This window comes from Elephantulus edwardii, unplaced genomic scaffold, assembly GCF_000299155.1.
Source record: "Elephantulus edwardii isolate Elephantulus edwardi_28Jun2011 unplaced genomic scaffold, EleEdw1.0 scaffold00028, whole genome shotgun sequence".
NCBI classification, from domain to species: domain Eukaryota; kingdom Metazoa; phylum Chordata; class Mammalia; order Macroscelidea; family Macroscelididae; genus Elephantulus; species Elephantulus edwardii.
The window spans coordinates 6,035,369-6,056,905 of NW_006399778.1; the positions used below are offsets into that span (position 1 = coordinate 6,035,369).

Genomic DNA, 21,537 nt, shown 5'->3' on the forward strand with positions numbered 1-21,537 from the left:
AGCCAGTGTCAGACCAATTTTAGAATTCTCAAGGCTGCAGGGCAAGCCCTCCCAGTGCTACCCAGATGGGCATCATATCAGCATGAGGCCATCAAATCAGCTGAATCCCATGAGAAAAGCCATGGAGATGTGCTCCCCACTTCAGTTTTCAATTCCACATAGCAAGACTCCCAGCTTGATCAGAAGTTTAATGTGACGGCATCATCAGACCTGTGGCTTCACGGGAGGGGTTTGGGGGCCTCCGTACTTATAAAAACCCACAGGCACAGTCTGCAAAGAGTTTGCTCTGATCTCTCAACTGGAGATCCTGAATCTCAGTCTTCACAAGAGGAAAGAGGCAGGAAGGTGGTGTGGAAGACCAATGAACAACTGAAAAGACCCAAGTTTAGTGACCTTGCTTTAGCCTCTTGGCTAGGAAGGAGGTGGAGGTGTGGCTTTTAGTGCTTCTCAGCAGGGCTCAGTGTATCAGAGTGATGAGAGAAATGAAGCATCAGGATTGAGAGTGGAAATTTGATTCCCTATCTCCTAGTCTAACTGCAAATCTTGCCTTTCTATCATCAGCAAACTGTCTCTGGGGAGCTAGGCCAATGCAGACTCAGAACTCTGGAATTAATGGTGACATATGACCTGTTGTTTCAAAAAAATCCAAAACTATCAGGCAATTTTCTGCACAGCCATCTTAAAACTGGGTGTCACAGGACAACATCACAGCCCCGAATGTGAAGTCAGGGGTGCTGGTGCCCAGGGCCCAGCAGCTGGAGCCCGGACAACACTCTGCCTCTGTGAGCTGCGGCAGATCAAGCTGCAAAGCACTTTTATCTACTCATCTCGAGAAAACGTGAGTCTACTGCTCACCTGGGCCTGACATTTACATGGCCTCCCTGCTTGTCTTCCCATCTCTGCTCTGACTCTGACTCTGACTCTGCTTTGACTCTAAATCACACACAAATCACTTGGGAAAAGAAGGTAATTTGAATAGCAGTGGAAATCTGATTTTAATCCCCCTGCTTGATTCTTACAGGTTCGAGGTTTGACATTGAAAAGGGATTTACTACTTGAATCTTCCTCCACACTGCACAAAGTCTCCATTCTAATCAGTGCAGCCCAGTAATGGCAAAATCCTGCCATTTTTCTGTCATAGATCATCAATGGCTCTCATGTCCTATGGGCATTTAAGATCCTCTGTGATTCAACCTCTCTGTATCTTTTGAGGTTCATCTCCTGCACTGGGCCCAGCACCCTTTTCATGTGAAGCCCATCTCCCTAGCCCTGGTGCCTTTGCAAATGCTGGTCTGCCTGCCAGGGGCATGCTCACACTCCCCTTGAGACATTGCTCAAATCCCAGGCAGATCAACCACCTGTCTGAATTGGGCCAAAGGCACCTCCATTTCTAAATGCCCTGTGCCTAGACCAAAGCCTCCAAAATAACTTTTGTTTTTGTAGTCAGTCACTGCACTTCACACCTGTCACAGCCTGCCTTGCAATCACACTTCTCTGGGTATTTGTGACCACCCCTCCCCCCAACCCCTTGCTGGTCTAGAGGGCAGGATCTAGGGCTTAATCTTTGTAGCTTCCACCCTCCCAATATTCAGCAGAATAGTAAATGTCTCATAAATATTATTCAATTGAGTTGATGCCTATCCTAAGGAAACAAAGTTCATTTTCGGTTGCCACCTTCAGTATTTTAGACACAATACAGAAATGGTTAAAATGTTGTACACTTATCACAGGCAATAGGCCTTGGAGGTTTTGAAGTCAAGGTACTAAATCAGTACTAAGCACACACCATAAAGTTTAATGATCTATCAACACTGGTCTATTAACACTGTTAACTTGCCTATTGGTAAAAGGCTGCCTGGAGAAGCATTACGTCTAGTTCTAGGTAGTACACACTGGACTGGACAAATGCCACAGACCCTATAGGGATAATCTGACCCGCTGAGAGAACCCCAGGGAAGAAAGAAGGAAGGCTAATTCTGCTTTTACAATTGTGCCGTGTGGGTCCCTATGTGTGTCTGCAGATCATCTTTCTCCATCGATACGATTTCTTTGCCTGATCCCTGAACTACCTACATCAGAATGACCCAGGTAAGCTGCTGGCTAAGGATGCAGACTTGGAGGCCTCACTCCAGTCCTGCTTAGTCAGACTATTTGTGCTTGGGGTACAGGAATCTGCATTTTAAATCAACTCCCTAGGGGATCCTATGCCCCTCAAAGTCTGTGAACCTTCACCAGCCAGTCTGAGAAGTATGCATCCACAGAGACTTCAGCAGCCTAGCTTTTGAAAAATTAGCTTCTCCCACACACAGGAGCAAGGGGATGAGAGTGCAGAGCCTACCGACTTTAGGGAAATAAATAACTCAAGCTTGGTTTGCCCATCTACAGAGTGTGAAGGAAAACAGAGGGAGGCTATCCCTGAAATATGCCCCCCCCCAAATTGCCCCATGATCATTGGAGGGAAGAAAAATAGTAATCCACAAAAAATGGAGATTATCTGCTAATTATTCTAAGTAATGCAATCATCTTTTTTTTTTCTTCATAGGCTTAAAGACCACCATCCATGGTCTACTGCTTATTTTCCTCCTCTTTATCTCTTCCCTGTTCTTTTGACCAAAAAACAAAACAAAACAAAACAAAAACCCAACAAACAATCAAGTAGTTTCCAGAACCAAAATCGAATTCGTTTTCAGGGTAGATCCAACACAAACACATCAAACACAGCTTCACTGGAAGAGCAGAGACAAGGGAAGGCAGACTTTCACATTGGATGGATGCCCGTCCTATGTGTGAGTGATAGAACGTTCCCCAGGCTTGGCGGCTATGCCATGGGAAGGTTATGTGAATGTCACCACAAAGGTGAAATCGCCAGTGTGATGGGCAGAGACCAGCCATGCACTCAAAGGGGAGGAAGACTAGATTTAGGGAGTCCGAGCCTTTTGCTGGACCAGAGAAACAAGAGCAGTGAGTCACTCATGCTCAAGGATGCGTTTCTGAATCCTGCTGGGCTAAGCCAGGGAAAGGGGCTTCCCTGGGCCCACGTGGAACCTGGGATACTCATTCCTTCCCACTCCACACTGCTCATCTTTGAAATTTTCAAGACCAAAACAAACACGAGATCCTTTGCCAGAGATGGAGGCCTTCCAAGAACCCTTCGTCTATCAAGTACCCGTAAAAAAAAAAAAAAAAAAAAAAAAGGACTTGAAAGGCAAGTTCTAGAATGGAGGACCGGCCCCCTGCTGGCATGACCTGAACAATTCTCCATCTGTGGAAGAGGAGTCCTGTCCAGGTAGGCTCATTCCTTCTTGGTGTGCTCCAGGACGCGGTAGGGAACGCCAGAAGCACTCCGGGAGCTGTGCTCTTCTTGCATGACTGGCAGTGTGGCAGGAGCGTAGATCTCAGAAATGGTGTCGTTGTTTTCCAAGGCCCCGTAGGAAAAGGAAGCTTTGAGGTCGGGCTGGACTGCCATCCCCTTGTCATGCATGTTCTGCATACCTGTAACGAAACCCATTTCCCCCAAATGACTCTGTGTGGAGGGAGCCACGGGAGGCTGTATCCTCCTTTGTCCCACCACAGACTAATTATAGTGCGCAGGAGCTAATCATGTGCATTGTCAATTTCCTGAATGCTTTGGATTTAAAAGCGAACACCCATAAATATACACTAGGAATATTACTGTTGCCAAGCAACGAGGAAGAATGCTCAGGAAATATGCCCATACACGGTCAAGAGAACCCAGCCATGGGCCTAGAATACCATGGCAATGCCTGCCGGGGTCAAAGGTGGAGCGGTATTAGGGCTGTGCTTTGAACGTGGGAGATGCCAACACTTTGCTGCTGGATTAAATAAAAACCCAGGAACAATTCGTCAAGCTTCATTGGGGAAAGAGAGTAACTGTGGGGCCAGGGACACATGGCAGTGACAGATGTGTCATCACGCTCTTTAATATCCTTGACCTGTGTATAAAGTGTCATTTTAAAGAAAAGCTGTATTAATGAAGAAGCATGGAACCAAAATGTGATCTATCACAGCCAATCTGCTATTACCATGAGGTGTGATTTTGGTCATTGTTTCTGAGTACACCAAGGTCAAATTTCTGCGTGCATTGGACTGTAAAGACTAATCTTTAAAGGGTACAATTGAAGTGTCTGGAGTCCCTGGGGAGGGAAAATAGGTTATGTGCTCAACTGTTAATTTAAAGGGTAGAGGTTTGTATCTACCCAGAGATGCTTAAGAAGAAAGGCCTGGTGATCTACTTCTGAAAAAAGTCAACCACTGAAAACCCTTTGTAACATAGGTAACTCTGGGACATACAGGGTTACCAGGGGACAGCGCTAACTTGATAGCAACTGGCTGGTGTGTTGAAGGGTCAGTTGTTGTTTTCGTTATGTGTATCGAGTTGCTTGTGACGCATAGCAACCCTATGTACAAGAGCCCTAAACCCTGCTCTATCCTGTACCAACCTCATTGTCTCCAACACACCTACTACCACTACCCTAATCACTGAATTGATCCATCTCATCAAGGGTCTTCCTCTCCTGCGCTGTCCCTCCACTCTCCCAAACATGATTTCCCTCTTCAAGAACAGGTCCCTCCTTGCAACAAGCCCAAAGTATGTTAGACGAAGCTTCAGAATCCTTGATTCCAAGGAGCAGACCAGCTTCTCCCTCCCCAGGACAAACCTGTTTGTTCTCCTAGCAGTCCATGGTATATTCAACACCCTTCTCCAGCACCACAGCTTTAAGGCATCAATACTCTTTCTAGCCCCTCTAGTCACTGTCCAGCTCTCTGATGCATAGCACATATTTGTGAAGACTATAGACCGGATCAGGCACACCTTAGTCTCCAGCCTGACGTCATTGCTGTTCATTACTCTTGAGAGGTCCCTCACAGCTGACTTTCCCAATACAATTCTCTTGATTTCCTGGCTGCTGGTACTAAGAGTGTTGACTGTGGAGCCAAGCAAACTAAAACTGTTAACTATTTCAATCTCTTCACCATCCATACTGATGCTGCCAATTGGCCCAGTGGTGATAATCTTTGTTTTCTTGACATTGAGCTTCAATCTGTATTGAAAGCTGCAGCCCTTGACCTTCTGCAGCAAGTGTTTCAGTTCCTCCTCAGTTTCAGCAAGCAGGGTTATGTCATCTGCATAACGTAGGTTGCTGATTAATCTTTCACCAATCCTGATGCCACATTCCTCCTCGTACAGTCCAGCATCCTGGATGATCTTTTCTGCATACAGATTGAAAAGGCATGGGGACAGAATACATCCCTGGTGAACCCCCTTACCAATTTTGAACCATACAGTATCTCCTTGCTCCGTTCTGACAACTACCTCTTGGTCCAAGTATAGGTTTCACATTAGCACATCAAATGTTCTGAGATTCCCATTTTTCTCAAAGTCAGCCACAGTTTGTTGTGATCCAGACAGTCAAAAGCCTTTGCACAGTGAATGAAGCACAAATATACATTCCTCTGGTACTCTAGGCTTTCTGCCAAGATCCATCAACATTAGCTATAATATCTCTAGTACCACGGCCTCTTCTAAACCCAGCCTGCGCATCTGGCAGTTCTCTGTTGACATGTTGCTCCAGTAATTTTTTGGATAATTTTCATCAGAATCTTCCTTATATGTGATATTAATGGTATTGTTCAATAATTTCCACACTGTCAGGTCACCTTTCTTTGGAATGGGAACAAATATCAATCTCTTCCAGTCAGTTGGCCAGGTGGCTGTCCTCTAGATTTCTTGACACAACTTAATGAACATATCCAGGGCAGCATCTATTTGTTGAAATATGTCAATTAGTATGCCGTCAACTCCTGAAACCTTGGGGGTTTTTTTTGCCAGTGGTTTAGATTTTTTTTTTTTTTTTTAGATAAGAGGAGGTTCTGAGGTACTAGGTCCTTAAAGGAAGAAAGTTGCTTACCAGGTGTGTGACTTAGGTTTTAAATTTTGTCAACAGCCTCTAGCCAAAAACCACCAAGAATACTGGTTTTACTGATTGTAATGGGGAAGATGTAGACCATGAAGGAAGCATGGGTGTCTCATAAAGGTTTTTATAGAATTTATTCTAGGACTTGTGCTTGTATTAATCCATTATGGAGAGCACGTAAGGAAGTGAGGCTTTGTTTTGCATTAGATGCTGTCAGGAAGTGGTAATTCTACAACTGGGGGATCTTAACATGATTTCAGTCTGGAGACTAAGGTGCACCTGATCCAGTCCATGGTCTTCACAATTATGTGCTTTGCATCAGAAAGCTGGACAGTGACTAGGGATGATAGAAGGAGACTTGATGCTTTTGAGCTGTGGTGCTAGAGAAGAGTACTGAAAATACCATGGACTGCTAGGAGAACAAACAGGTTCACATCCGAGAGAGGGTGAAACCAGGCTGCTCCTTGGAGGCAAGTACTCTGAAGCTCCATTTGACATACTTTGGGGATATTGCAAGGAGGGTCCAGTCCTTGAAGAGGGACATTATGCTTGGGAGGGTGGAGAAACAGTACAAGAGAGGAAGACCCTTGATGAGACAGTTTGATTCAGTAACTGGGGTAATAGGGGTAGGAGTGTCAGAGACAATATGATTGGTTTAGGATAGAGCAGGGTTTAGTGCTGTTGTACATAATAGGGTTGTTATGAGTCTTAGGCGACTTGATGACACTTAACAACAGCAGCAACAACACATTTTATCTTGAAGGAAGGAAGGCTGGACTGAGATTAAGAGCTGTGATTGATAAAGAAACAGTGGTCACTCCTATTAACCAGGCTAAGGCCATTTTTGTGGTTGAGCCATAGTCTTGTTTTGCCTGTTTAGACAGGATTATAGTGTGGTTTGTTTTGGGTTTTCATCCATTGGTCACAGAGTGCTCTGTAGAATTGCTTATGTTCATCCAAGGTCACTAAGGCCTCACTGGGAGTGCTAGTCGAGCTTTTTCATTTCTTATGTTTTAAGAGAGTATTAGAATTCCTGAATGTGTTAAATACTATGTAGTGAGATTCTGGAATTTGAAAGCCACTTGAATAGTAATCATTGCTCTGTTGTGAAGGTTATCAACCCAGATAGGCCGAAAGCAAGATCCTGATGCTGACCAGACCCCACAGGCTAGAAAAGCATAAGCTTAGACTGTGCAGGGGTCTAGCATTCATGACCTAATTGACATGAGGTCAAGTTAGGATATGACATTTTCAAAGCTCTTTAAAGAGAAAAAAAAATTAAAGGGAAACAAAATGAAATTTAGCTAGGCATCTACCACGTTCCAGGCACTTTGAGGGGCCTTTACACATATTATCCCACCACCTGGCAAGAAAGAAACTCAATTTACATGGGAGGATAGGAGGCCTTGAGAAGCCCTGACATGTACTCACAGGAACATAGGTGAAGGAAGCAGAGCTGGGACTTGAATCCAGGCCTAACTGAACTTCAAGTTCAAGCTCTTCATAGTACAGAGCACCTGTTTAATTAGAGTTGCCCTGCAAGTCACGCCAATAGGGCAAAGCAAGTCTCCTTTCTTCAGTATCTGACCTCCACACTAGTCACAAAGCACAAAGAAAAAGCCAAGAGCCACAGCCACAGACTACAGAATGTTGATCTCTAAATTACCTTAGTTACCTTCTATATCCCACCAGAAAACACAGCTTTATATATGTATATACAATACTTATATATACATATATATGTACACACATAATTTGTAAACACACATTTACATAACATACCACGTACTTGCACACACACACACAGAGTTGACACCTCACCTATCTGGAATTCAGCTATCCAGCGCCCTCATCTATCCGGAACACAGCCGAGAAACAAGGAAGTAAGCAAAAAAGGCATCTGAGCAGCCAGATTAGATGTTTAAAAAGTCCATGCACCAAAGCTCATGCACTCTGATTGACTCCTAGGAGACAATCTCAGGTCCCCAACTCAGACCTCATTTACTTTGATTTTATACACACTTCTAATGAGCTGGATCAGGCAAGAAGATTGACATGGAGTTTGTAGAAGCGAGCAGTCTGGTAACAGCAAAAATGACACAGATAACAGCTAAGTAGCAAAATGATGAGGAAATAATTAAAACCTGACACATAAATGTGGGGGCAGTTTAAAACAGGGCCACCTGTCAGTCTTGAGAACAACCTGGATCAAAATCACAGCCATATAGTCTAAAAATTGCCCTTTATTAAGCAGGACCTCAGGGAGCTCTGGTGACCTGGTGGCTGTAATACCAAAGGCACACAGTTCAAATCCTCCAGCTGCTCTTCAGAAGAAGGCTGAAAAACTGCCTCCCATGTGATTAAACTGCCTCTGCAAACCCACTAGAGGGTCAGTGATGGGTCAGCTCTGAGTTGATGGCACACCACTACCATCCCACCACACCGCATAGATAAAACAACAACATGGCATGTTTACATTTTATTCACCAAAAAAACCCCAGCTCATCGCAGACTCTCTAGTGGGTTTTTCTGAGACTGTGAACCACATGGAGGGAGACTAATCATCCTTCTCTCAAGAAGCAACTGGCAAACTGGAACCACCAGAGAGTTGCCACGTTTGGGTTAACAGTGCAATTCTCTATGGACTGTGAGACATAAGGCTTTGGAAAGAGCTCTGTTTTACATTACTAAAATAAAAACAAATTGTTCTTTAAATAGTGAAAACCAGTGGTCAGTGGTTAGAACCTACAGAATTTAGGCTATCAAGTCTAGAAGGGGTCAACCCAATTTTATAACTTTCCTAAATCTGAATACCTTTGGCTTGACAGGCATTCTACAGTTCTGTACAGGCCTCACCCTTCCCTCTAGTGTACCACATAATTACATTATCATCAGGGCTTGAAAGCATTTGAGTTTGGGCCCCTCAGTGTGAACTCTTAGCTTCCTGGGAAAATAGGTTTTCCAGAACAATCCACTCCCTTGGAGAATCTATGGAGCAGGATTATCTATTTGAATTTCACGCATCCTTTTATCCTTCCTTCTATGATCATTCCATTCCAGCTAGATGAATGAGTTTTCCTTTTTGTAGGCGTGATGCCTTGTGCTGTAGAACCCAAGGTGAATCAGGATTTTCTTTAAAATAAATATGAGAACTCGAAAGAAGTACTCAAGGTTGACTAGGTGCCCCAAACAAAGCCCCTCTTTTACACATCAAGATTTTTTTTAAAAAAAAAGAGAGAGAGAGAGAGACAGAGAAGAATCACACCATAACAGCACAGCACACCTTCCCAGTACCAAGCCCACGGGTGTCTACGTTGAAACAGGAAGTAGCAGTCATTTCTGTATGGATGGGCTGGCCGGCTGGGCACATGGGGTTCGAACGTTACCTGGCATGGCATCCATGGAAATATAGGGCTCAAATGGAATGGCCTTCTTCCTGTTACGTGTGATTAAGAAGACGCCCAAGAATGCAATGAGGCACCTGAGGAAGGGAGATAAGGGAGGAAGAGAAATAAGGTCACGAAGGAGGCCAGGGAGGGTTGGATACCTTTAAACTTAGGAGGGGAGGAAAAGGGACCACGAAGGCTCACAGGCTGTGGAGGAGGATTCACCCCCAAGTGGACTTGAGAGGCTGGGGGTGGGGGGACCGCAGGGAGCAGAGGTGCTAGATGAATAACAACAGCCCCAGCCCCAGGAGCCCCATGCCCTGCAGCTCTGCACAAGCTCTGATCAGAGTAAATTAGACCTGGCCTGGAAAAGCTTTTAAAATCGTTCACTTTCATCCTGTCCGTCATCTCAGAACTTTGCCTTGAAAAAAATGTATCACTATAAGTAATGGCTGCACAAAATTATTAATGTAATTAATATCATTATATTGCATACTTGAGAAATGCTGGGTTGGCAAATATGTAGTTATATAGAGGACACAGTCTTTTCTGACATACATGGATGGGAGAGCCATGAATTAGAGTTGACAAAGTGGCGGTGAGTTTGGGGTTCTGCTACAAAGGTGTTGGCTTTTTTAAATTATAAACTATTAATCCCTAAATTCAATTATAAAATTTAAAACATGAAAACTGCAAAGGCCTCTATTTCCCCAGTGAGTCCCACAACTTCAGTTTGAGCCTGCACGTGTGTTCCACAGTCAGCACCTGGCCTGGTTTTGACTGCTCATATTGAGCTGCTCCAACACTTCCTTCCACAGATGGAGCCAATCTGATTCCTGAGCAGTCCAGCAGGTGAGGTCCATGTGTAAAGTCACCATCCGTGTTGTTTAAAAATGTATCTGCAATGACTATATCATTGAACATACAAAATCTGATCAGTTTCCTGTACCGAGATGATGTGTGGGCTGTGATACTGAAAGTTATGCCACTGGTACACTCCTGGTGGACACGTTTTAGTAGAGCTCCCAGCCTAAGGCAGATCTGGAAGCAGGATTGGCCATCCACTTCTTAAATAGTTGGCCTATGAAAACTCTACGAACACTAGAGGCACAAGGAAAGGACAGGGTTCAGATCTGTTGTTCAAAAGGTTGCTATGGTACTCCACTCAATGGCACTTAACAACATCATCTGTACTTTACAACTGCCATTCCTTTGCTGTTGTTTCCAACTTTTGCATTCCAGCCACCAGTTATCATTCATGCACCTTGACTGCCCATTTGTTCAATTTTGGACTGCAACGTATGGTAAAAATCCTCAATTTCCGCTTCAGCTTTTGCTGTTGACGTGTCTAAGTGAGTCATATTGTCTTCCTTGGATGCGTATGGATAGTATCTTCTTATTCACGACATTGTACTTCTGGATAGAACCTAAAATTGTCTTTTTAAGTGTGAATGCAAGACCATTTTTCTTTATATTTTCATTACTGGCAAAGTAGACTATGTGATTATCTGACTTAAAGTGGCCAATGCCATCTCATTCCACTAATGCCTACAATGTCAATATTCATCCCTTTTATTTAATTTTTAACCATTTGTTCTTTTCCTATATACATACTTCGTATGTCCCACGTTCCAATTCCTAAATGATGTTTGCAGCTGTTTCTAATTTTGACTTCCAGCCTGGGCTCTACCTCTAATATTATAGCTACTCATTCCCCTCTATTATTCACAGGGTTTTCAGAGATCTATTATTTCAGAAGTAGATGGTGAATCGTGCTTCCTACTCTTGCTACCAGCAGTCAGAGATTATTTCATTAGGAAAGTCTGCAGTCAGGGAACTTTCCAAATTACTAAGTAGCAATGATGTCGGTTTGAAGACTAAGGTGCGCCTGATTTAGGCCATAGTCTTTCCAATCACCTACTATGCAGCTGAGAACTGGTCAATGAGTAAGGATGACAGAGGGAGAGTTGATGCCTTTGAGCTGTGGAATTGGAGAAGAGTATTGAATACTCATGGACTGCCAAAAGAACAAATAGATATGCTCCTTAGAGGAAAAGATGACAGACAACCTTCTTATCACATATGTTAGGCATGTTGTTAGGAGAGGCTATTGCATAGAAAGGTGGAGGGTAGTCAAAAGAGAGGAAAACCTTAACAAGACAGATTGATACCATGACTGTAGCAATGAGCTCAAATAGGTCAGAAATTATGAAGACGGCACAGGACAGGGTAGGGTTCAAATCTATTGTTCATAATGTCACTATGAGTCATACTAGCCTCGACGGCACCTATCTACAACAATAATGCCACAAAAGAGTGAATGAATGAATGAATATTCTGGAAGTTTTTTGTTTTTGCTTTTCTCTCAAGTCATTGCCATCAAATCAGAACTAACAGCTGACCTCCATTGGGTTTCAGAGGCTGTAAAATGCATGAGAGGAGACTGCCTGTCTTTCTTCCTCAAAGCCTGTAAGACTCAAAACCAAATCCATTGCCATAAAATCAACTCCAACTCACAGTGATCCTCTATCTGGCTTCTATGAGACAAGCACATGTCCCCAAAATTGAGATAATATTTACATGCATTAAAATGCAAAGTACCTAAAGCTTGCCGAATTTAACCTGTGTATACCTCAGATGACCACCACCTAAGGTAAAAGAGAAATTACTTCCATCCTCCCAGAAAGTTCTTTGTGTCCAAACTTGTGCCAACTCCCCAAGAGGTAGCTCACAGATTAGACCTGCCTGCCCTTGACCTTTGTAGCACTGCTTTCCCATCTTCCAACATCTACTGGCAACCACTATTCTTTGACTTGTTGGATTTACTTATTCTTGTTGTTTGCCTTTTGAGTGGAACCGACGCATAGCTGACACTCCAGCAGGTTTTTAGAGGCATTAAATAAATCACTTGGGAAGAGACTGCGTATCATTTCTCCTATGGAGCAGCTGGTGGATATAAACTATGCCTTTGGGATTGCAGCACAGCTTCTTACCACTAGGTTACCAGAGCTTTCTTCACTTATTCTAGGTATTTCATACAATGGTTCATACAAGATTTGTCTTTTTGTCTGCTTTATTTCACTAATCATAATAATTTCAAGGTTCATTAGAATTTCTCATTATAAGTAATTAATACTCCAAATGACTGCATAGATCATATTTTATCAATTCATGTGTAGATAGGCTATATCCACCTTTTAGCTAATATTGCTCTTGAACTTTTTTGTATGTTAAATCATATAATATGTATTCACTTGAATCTTGGCACCTTTCACTGACAAAATGTTTTTAAGATGTATCTCGTTTAACAAATGTAATAGTTGTTATGTGTTCCTGAGCCAGAAGACTCATAGCTGACCCTCCAGTGGGTTTTCAGAGGCCATAAATCACATGAATAGCAGAGAGCTCTGGTGGCTTTGTGGTAAGGAATTGTGCTGCCAACCCAAAAGCACATGGTTTGAGTCCACTAGCTACTCTATGGAGAAATATGGATAATCTCCTCCCATGCAATTTACTACCTCTGAAAACCCACTGGGTAGTTATAAACGAGTTCCAACTTGATGGCACATAACAATAACAAACTGCACGGGAGGGGATGGCACATCTTTCTCCCTCAACTGCCTGACTTTGGTTTGGCAGAGCAACTCCTTACCCCCTAGGTCATCAGAGTTCCCTATGTGTAATAAATAGTAGTTCACTATTTTAATCCTCGGGTAAAATTCTATTAATCTGAATATACTACAATTTGTTTTTCCACTCTCCTGTTGACAGACCTCTGAGTTGTGTCCAGTTTGGGTTGACTATTATGAATAAAACTACTATAAATATTCAGGCACAAGTAATTTTGCCAACAAGTGTACTTATTTTGGTAGAGTGAAATATCAAGATTTAGAGTATATACCTAGATTTTAGGAGACTATGTTGCTGGCCCTCGGCCAGGTTCAAATTGTCTTCCTGTCAAACATTCTTCTAGGTGGTATAGCACTGGTCTGTGTGTTGCTGTACAGAGGTAACTCATGGTTGCTGTCATGCTGTGAAGCCTGTGACAGTGATGTGCCAATTGTGGTAATGGGCACCCATGGTGGACAGTGTTGGCTGGAGCTTCCCGACTAAATCAAGCCTGGAAGCAGGAGAGACATCCACTTCCAAAATGGCTTGCCTCTGGAAACTCTATGTACGAACAGTGCTCAGGCTGTTCGTTCATAGGGTCGCTACGAGTCGTCTACGACTTGATGGCATTAAACAACAATAACAATGACGACGACCAAGAGAGAGCTATGTTGGCCTAGTGGAAGGAAGCTGTGCTACCAAGCCGAAGGTGGGTGATTGTCATCTGTGGCCCTCGGCCAGGTTCAAATTGTCTTCCTGTCAAACATTCTTCTAGGTGGTATAGCACTGGTCTGTGCGTTGCTGTACAGAGGTAACTCATGGTTGCTGTGATGCTGAAGCCTGTGACAGTGATGTGCCAATCGTGGTAATGGGCACCCATGGTGGACAGTGTTGGCTGGAGCGTCCCGACTAAATCAAGCCTGGAAGCAGGAGAGACATCCACTTCCAAAATGGCTTGCCTCTGGAAACTCTATGTACGAACAGTGCTCAGGCTGTTCGTTCATAGGGTCGCTATGAGTCGTCTACGACTCGACGGCATTAAACAACAATGACAACATGTTGTTGTTATTATGTGCCATCTTGTCACCTGCAACTCATAGCAACCCTATGTGCAATAGCTTTGAACTCTGCCCTACCCTGAGCCAGTCCTGCTGTCTCCCACACATCTACCCCTGCTAGGGTTACTGCACTAATCTTTCTCCTCTGGGGTCTTCTTCTCCTGCACTGTCTCTCCACCCTTCCAAGCATGATGTCCTTCTCCAGGGACCTGTCCTGGACATGTGCCCAAAGTATGTGAGAGGGGGCTTCAAAATCCATGCATTCAAGGAGCAGCTTAGTTTCACCCTCTTCAAGGCAGACCTTTTATTCTCTTGGTGGTCTATGGTATGTCCAATACAGTTCTCCAGCACAACTCAAAGGCATCAATTCTCTTTCTGTTATTCTTAGTCATTGTCCAGATCTCTGATGCATTGCAAGTAATTGCAAAGATCATGGCCTAAATCAGGTGCACCTTAGTGTCTAGACTGATATCATTGCTCTTTAGCATTTTGGAGAGGTCCCTAACAGATTTCCCTAATGCAATGCATCTTTTTATTTTCTGCCTGTGAGTGCCAAGAGCATTGATTATGGAGCCAAGCAAGCTGAAACTATTAACCACCTCAATTTCATTGTCATGTGGAGAAGATTAGGAAAGTGGCCTAGTAGCAAGAAGCTATGCTGCAATACCAAAAGCACACAGTTTGAATCCACAAGTTGCTCTGCAGGGGAAGGATGGACAATCTTCTGTGTGATTAACTGCCTCTGAAAACCCACCAGAGGGCCAGCTATGGGTTGGTTCCAACTCAATGGTACACAACAACATTATACCTAGGTTAAACACTGTAGCCTTCAATATGGATTGGATCTTAATGTCGATAAAATAAAAATCCTTGCCACTGTACTAATAGGCAATGCTATGACAGAGAGAGAAAAGACTGAGACTATAAATTATTTCATCTTGTTTGGATCCACAATCAGATACCAGCAGTCAGGAGGTCTGGAGACTTATTGCACTAGGAAAATCTGCAGTCAGGGACTCCTCCAAATTACTGAACAGCAATGATACTGGTTTGAGGACTAACACATGCCTGATTCAGGCCATAATCTTGTCGGTCGCTTGCTATGCATCTGGACAGTAAATAAGGATGACAGAAGAATTGATGTCTTGGAGCTGCGGTGTTGGAGAAGAATGCTGAATATCCCATGGACTTTCAAAAGAATAAACTTGGAACAGGTGCTCTGTGAACAATGTTCTGTGCTTTGTGCTTTGCTCTGAGAATGCTCTGTGGAGGCAAAGATGATGAAGCTTTTGTCTCACATGGCTTTGTGCGTGTTGCTATGAGAGGCAATTTCTTGGGGAGGGACATCATGCTTGGAAAGGCTGAGATGTGGCAAAGGAGAGGAAGGCCTTTAACCAGGAAGACTGACACAGTGACTGCAGCAATGGGCTTGAGTGTGTCAGAGACGATGAGGATGGCATAGAATAGGACAAAGTTCAGGTCTTTTGTTCATAGCATATCTATGGGCTGTACTTGATTCAGCAGCGCCTAGCAACAACATATACCTAGACGTGGTAAGGAATTGTACTGCCAACCCAGACGTAGGTGGTTCGAATCCACCAGCTGCTCCTGTGCAATTTCCTCCCATGTGATTTGTAGTCTCTGAAAACCTGCTGGATGTTCAGCATTTCTCAAGCTGAAAGAACTGAAGAACAAATTCAAGCCTTGAGTTGCAATACTGAAGAATTCTTCAGGTAAAATCTTAAATGATGATGATGCAGGAAGAAGAAAAAAAAAGACAGAGTAAAAAAAAAAAAAAGAGGAATACTCAGAGTTACACTACCAAAAATAATTGGTTGACTCCGAACCATCCCACGAAGTAGTATGATACCAATAGTACAGAAGGAAGAAATTCAAGCTGCACTGAAGTCAATGGCAAGAAAGAAGGCTACAGGATTGGCTGGAATAGCAATTTAGATGTTTCCAGAAACAGATGCAATTTACCAATCTCTGCCAATAAATATAGAGGACTGCTACCTGGCCAACTGACTAGAAGAAATATTTCTTTCCACTCCCAAAAAAGGTGATTCAACAGAATGTGGAAATTATGAAATAGTATAATTAATATCACATGCAAATAAAATCTGGCTGAAGATGATACAAAAATAGCTGGAACTGCCAGACATGCAACTTGCATTCAGAAGAGGCCATGGCACAAGGGATATCCCTGCTGAGGTCAGGTGGATCTTGGCTGAAAGCCGAGAATACCAGAAAGATGTTTACTTAGGTTATATTGACTGTGAAAAGGCTTTTAAATGTATGGGTCATAACAAATTATGGCTAACAATGAGGAGAAGAGGAATCCCAGAACACTTTGGAGAGATTAAAAATTCTTGGAAAGGTATAGAGTCACCACAAGAGAGGAAGATCTTCAAGAAGGATTGATACAGAGACTTCCACAGTGGGCTTGAGTGTGCCAGAGATTGTAAGGATGGCACAGGATAGGGCTGCTATGACTCTTAGTTGACCTGATGGCACCTAATAACCACCACCAGATTTAGGTTTTAGGAAGCTTTAGTGACAGAGTCTACAGTGAGTTGTGTTGCTAGCCTAAAGGGGTCCTCCTGTTAGTCTGAATCTACCAGAGGCTTCAAGGTTGAAAGATGGGCGGTCTCTCCTTAGGTTATGACTTAGAGGAGCAGAAACCTGATGGAAGGTTGGCAGGAGTCAGAATTGACTCAATGGCAGTGAGAGTGAGTTTGAATTTACAGACATGGTCTATGACAGTACCACTAGAATGGCCTCAATTTTTCAAAATAGCAGTGTGCAACTTTATCACAGGAGATAATATAATTTATTCAACATGCATTCTTCTTGTTGTTATGTGAAGCTGAGTTGCCTGCAATTCATGCAACGCTTTGTACAACAGCTCTGAAGCCTGCCCTGTCCTGAGCCAGTCTCACTGACTCCAACACCTACCCCCATTGCCCCAGTTACTGTATCAGTTCATCTCATTCTGGGCCTTTCTATCCTGTGCTGTCCCTCCACCCTTCAAAGCATAATGTCCTTCTCCCTTCTGAATACATTCCTAAAGTATATGAAATGGAGCTTCAAAATTCTAGTCTCCAAAATGAAACTTGGTTTCACCCTCACTATGATCTATTTGTTTTCCTGGAGATCTACAGTATGTCCAAGAATCTTCTCCAGCACAACTGAAAGGCACCAATTCTTTTTCTTTCATTTTTAGTCATTGTCCAGATTTCTGATGCATAGCAAGTAATCGTAAAGACCGTGGCCTGGATTAGGCACACCTTAGTCTCTAGACTGACACCATTGTTTCTCAATACTCTGGAGAGGCCCCTGACAGCAGATTTTCTCAGTGCAATTCACCTGCACACAATGGAGTACATCACCAAAAAATGATTAAAAATTAATGAAATACTGTACAATATGGATGAATCTAGAACAAATTAGCTCAGTGATATACATCCATCACAGAAAGGGAATTATGGTTTAAGATCTCTAGTACAGAAAGCCACCATCAGTTGTACTTGACTTGACACATCTAACAATTATAAATATTAAGGAAGGATTTTTTTACACTTCGAGAATAAATAAATATCTGATTGATAACAGGGATAGGAAGAGAAGGAGGGAAGAGTAAAAAATAAATGGGTAAATTGGGTGAAGGGAAAAGGCAATACACAATATGATTAGATTTTACGAATTAATTACAGGTATCAATGGCAACTAATGTGTGTGAGGTTGTTGTTTTGTTGGTTTCTTTTCCCTGAGATAAATTTACATTTGGAATTAGCCAGCTGGACTCAGTTTAGATGACCCAATTTTGTTGGCAACATCCAAAGCATCACAGTCTGGAGCAAGTCGAACACAGGCCTTCTTCTCTCCATCAGGCTTAACCAAGGTTGATCTTGGCCACATCGTGTCTTAGATTCTTCAGAGCTTATTTGATTTGGTGCTTACTGGCCTTAACATCTACAATGAACACAAGTGTGTTGTTATCTTCTATCTTCTTCATGGCTGACTCAGTGGTCAGGAGAAACGTGATGATGGCAGAGTGGTCAAGCTTCTTTCTCCTGGGGGTGCTCTTCGGGGAATCTGGGCTGCCTTGGCAGTCTCAGCGTCTTAGGCCGCTGGAAAGTGGGTGACACGTGGATCTTTTTTTTTTTTTTTTGTGGCTGTGGGTGCCCTTCGGGACTGCCTTCTTTACTTTGGCTTCAGTTTCGGAAGGGGCAGGAACTCCCTTCTTTGCTTTCAATGCTGTCTTTGTAAAAAGGTAGAATGAAACAAAATGTTTATGAATGACTGTGTGAAAAATCAATGTGATTTTTAAACCTTCACTCAAATTACTAAATAAATATTTTTTTAAAAAGTTATTTCTTTTAAAAGAAAGTCCATTTAAACTTTTTGTTGATACTCCCAAACGGCTTCCACATTACAGTGTGGCTAATTTAAAAGCAGCTCTGCTAACTCGCTGGGAATCCACCGGAGGGTCCATGAAGAACGGTGGGTGATCACCCTCATGTGATTTACAGCCTCCAGAAACCCACTGCAAAGTCAGCTGGGAATTGCTTGTCTCTTGAAAGCAATGGTCTCATCCTCTTGCTAACATGGAATATTATCAACCCTGTTAATTTTTTGCAAAATATGTGGGAAACAGTCTCTCCAGTAGCTTCAAAATGCTCTCTGATGGGCAGTGAAGCTGAGAGTCTTTTCATGTGCTCAGATGTGTTATTTGACAGATGACTAGCAGCCGAAGAGAGACAGGGCGCCTCTGCAAGAGATGCTCACCCCTGGAGACAAAGCTCTGCAGCTCAGCCACCAACCTGGCTTTAAAAGGATTATCTGAGTGAAGAAATAACTGGGAAACAGAGGTAACCTGCCCTGGATGTCCATGCACCACGCCCACTCAGCACTCACCCCAGCGCAAACATGCAGATGTGCAGTACGTCCTCCCCAATGAAGTCCAGGTAAAAGATTGCACCTGCAGCAACACAGAAGAGAAAACACAGGGCGGTCACTTTCAACCCCCCCCACTTGCCCGTCTGTGTGGGATCTGGCTACACTCTCCTCCCTGCAGCAGAAATGAAATGATCAAAAGCTATTATTACCGTGCCCGCTAAAGCATGAGATGAGGGGAATAAAAGCCATTTAGGGGAACAGACTGTTCTTGTTCTTAGACCCCTCTCCCCAGGCTTTTTCCTATCTCCATCTTTCAATTTCTTTTCCCCCATAAACCTTTTATTTGGAAAAAAAATTTAGATTCACAAAAATAGAGTTCTATTTGACTTTCTCTCAGCTTTTCCCAACGATAATATCAAACCTGGCAAATTAGCAGAGAAATGATATTCTAAAGTAGAGGCCCTATTAACCACATTTTACCAGGATTCATTGCCTCCATTTTTCTAGAGATAAAGAGGTAAGTCTTCATGATTAAATGACTCGTTTTCTTTTTATCCCACTAGTTTATTTACACAATTCGAATACAAATTTAAACAAATTCTTTGAATTTCCCCCACCCTCCCACCCATCAAATTGTACAATCCAATGATTAAGCCCCTCTTCCCCTGTGCATCCACATCCCTCTGCTTCCAGCCACTCCACCCCTCCTGGATCCTTATACTCATTCTACAATAACAGGCTTATACAATATTTATCCTTGTGGGACTGAGTTAGTTCACTCAGCATAATGCCCTCCAGTCCCTCCCAAGTTAGGTAATAATTTACAAAGTTATTGCTTCTGCATGCTGCATAGTATTCCATTGTGTGAATGTATCATAACTTCTCAATCCATTCATTTGTGGTTGGACATTTGGGCTATTCCCATGTTCTTGGGATGGTTAATAATGCTGCTGTGAACAATGGTATACAAATCTGTTTGTGTCTCAGTTCTCATATTCTCAGGGTATATTTCAAGTAGTGGAATAGCTGGGTCATATGGAATTTTTATGTTCAGCTTTCTGAGGAAGCACCAGACTGCCTTCCAGAGTGGTTGCACCATTTTACAATCCTACCAACAATGTATAAGAGTTCCTTTCTCGCCACATCCTCTCCAACAGCTATTACTTGCTGCCCGGTTATTTGCATCTCTCTTATTGCCAGAGAATTGGAGCATTTCTTCATGTGTCTGTTTGCCATTTGAATATCAAATGACTTGTTTTCTAACCTCTGGTGGCCAACAGATGACCAGCCTGTAGATCCAATTCTGTGACATGGAGTGACAAGAGCCTGCCACCAGCCCCTTTCTGGCACAGTTCACTCCACAGGGCCTAAGCTCCTACCCAAATTTTTGCCTCGACTTCTATTTCTGACTCAATTATGGTGCTTATTACTGCCTTTGACTGAGAATGGCTTTCATTCTTCTTTAGTTTATATGAGTGAAAGTTTATGAATCACATTGGTCTTTCATTCACTCATTCATACACATTTTATTTTATAACATTAATTACAACTGAGCTCTGGTAGCTGAGTCTGTAGAGAGCTGTGCTGCCAAACCAAAGGTAGGCGGTTTGAACCTACCAGCTGCTCCACAGTAGAAAGATGGGCAATCTCCTCCTGTGTGATTCACACCCTTTGAAAAGCTTGAGGGTATTCAGGATAGCTGGAGGGTTAGTTATGAGTCAATTTTAAACCAGTAACAATGATTTTTTTAATATAAGAGGGTTAAACCAGGCTGCTCCTTGGAGGCAAGGATTCCAAAGCTCCACCTGACATACTTTGGACATGTTGCAAGGAGGGACTGGTCCTTGGAGAGGGATGTCATGCTTGGGAGGCTGGAGGGAGAGCACAGGAGAGGAAGACCCTCTATGAGGTGGATTGATTCAGTGACTGGGGTAACAGGGGTAGGTGTGTCGGAGATAGTGAGATTGGCACAGGACAGAGCAGGGTTTAGGGCTGTTGTACATAGGGTCACTATGAGTCACAGGTGACTCGACGGCACATAACAACAAGCAGTTAATTAGAATAACTGTTCAACCACTGATTGTATATCGCTTAGCTGTTCGTTCAGGTTATCTATTTATTAATGTTCCCCCCAACCCCTTCCCATCCTTGGTAACCATCATCCTTCACCCTTCTCTTTCACGGGTTTTGATTATTATATTAGCTTCTGGTTGCTCTGGGTCAATGTCCCACTTGACCCCTGGTCCTGGTCACAGTGGCTTATATCCTGGAAGGCTTGCTTATATGCCCCGCTTGCTCCTACCTCTGTTGAATGGAAACTGGACACCAAGTGCCTAAAACGCAGTGCAAAGCCTTTACAGTTATGCGTCCTTCAAAGGCAGGCACACTGGTTCCCATCAGCTTTTCTACTCTGACAATTTCGTCATCATTGCCATTTTAAAAACAAAACCACTCTTTAATATGCTTGCAACCTCTGAAGCCATCTTAGATTTTTTAAATTATTATTCATTTTAATGAACATTCACAGAGATTTTGGATTTCCATTCATTCATTGTTGTACTTTTCTCCCTGCCCACCTCTACCCTCCAGTTCGTTCTTCTCTTCGAAAAGTAAAAGAAAAATTTTTTCATTGTTATACAGTCCCTC

General features: G+C 43.0%; 1 protein-coding gene across 1 annotated transcript in view; it reads right to left on the minus strand.

Moving 5' to 3' along the window:
• Positions 1 to 3,292: 3,292 nt before the first annotated feature.
• The window catches only part of NIPAL3 (NIPA-like domain containing 3), a 68,315-nt gene continuing 50,070 nt past the window's right edge, over positions 3,293 to 21,537 (minus strand). The window contains exons 9-11 of the mRNA XM_006883513.1: positions 18,910 to 18,973; positions 9,323 to 9,417; positions 3,293 to 3,492 (exon numbers count right to left, since the gene is read on the minus strand). Of these exons, the coding sequence (XP_006883575.1) occupies positions 3,293 to 3,492; positions 9,323 to 9,417; positions 18,910 to 18,973 (359 nt within the window). The remainder of the gene's footprint in view (positions 3,493 to 9,322; positions 9,418 to 18,909; positions 18,974 to 21,537) is intronic.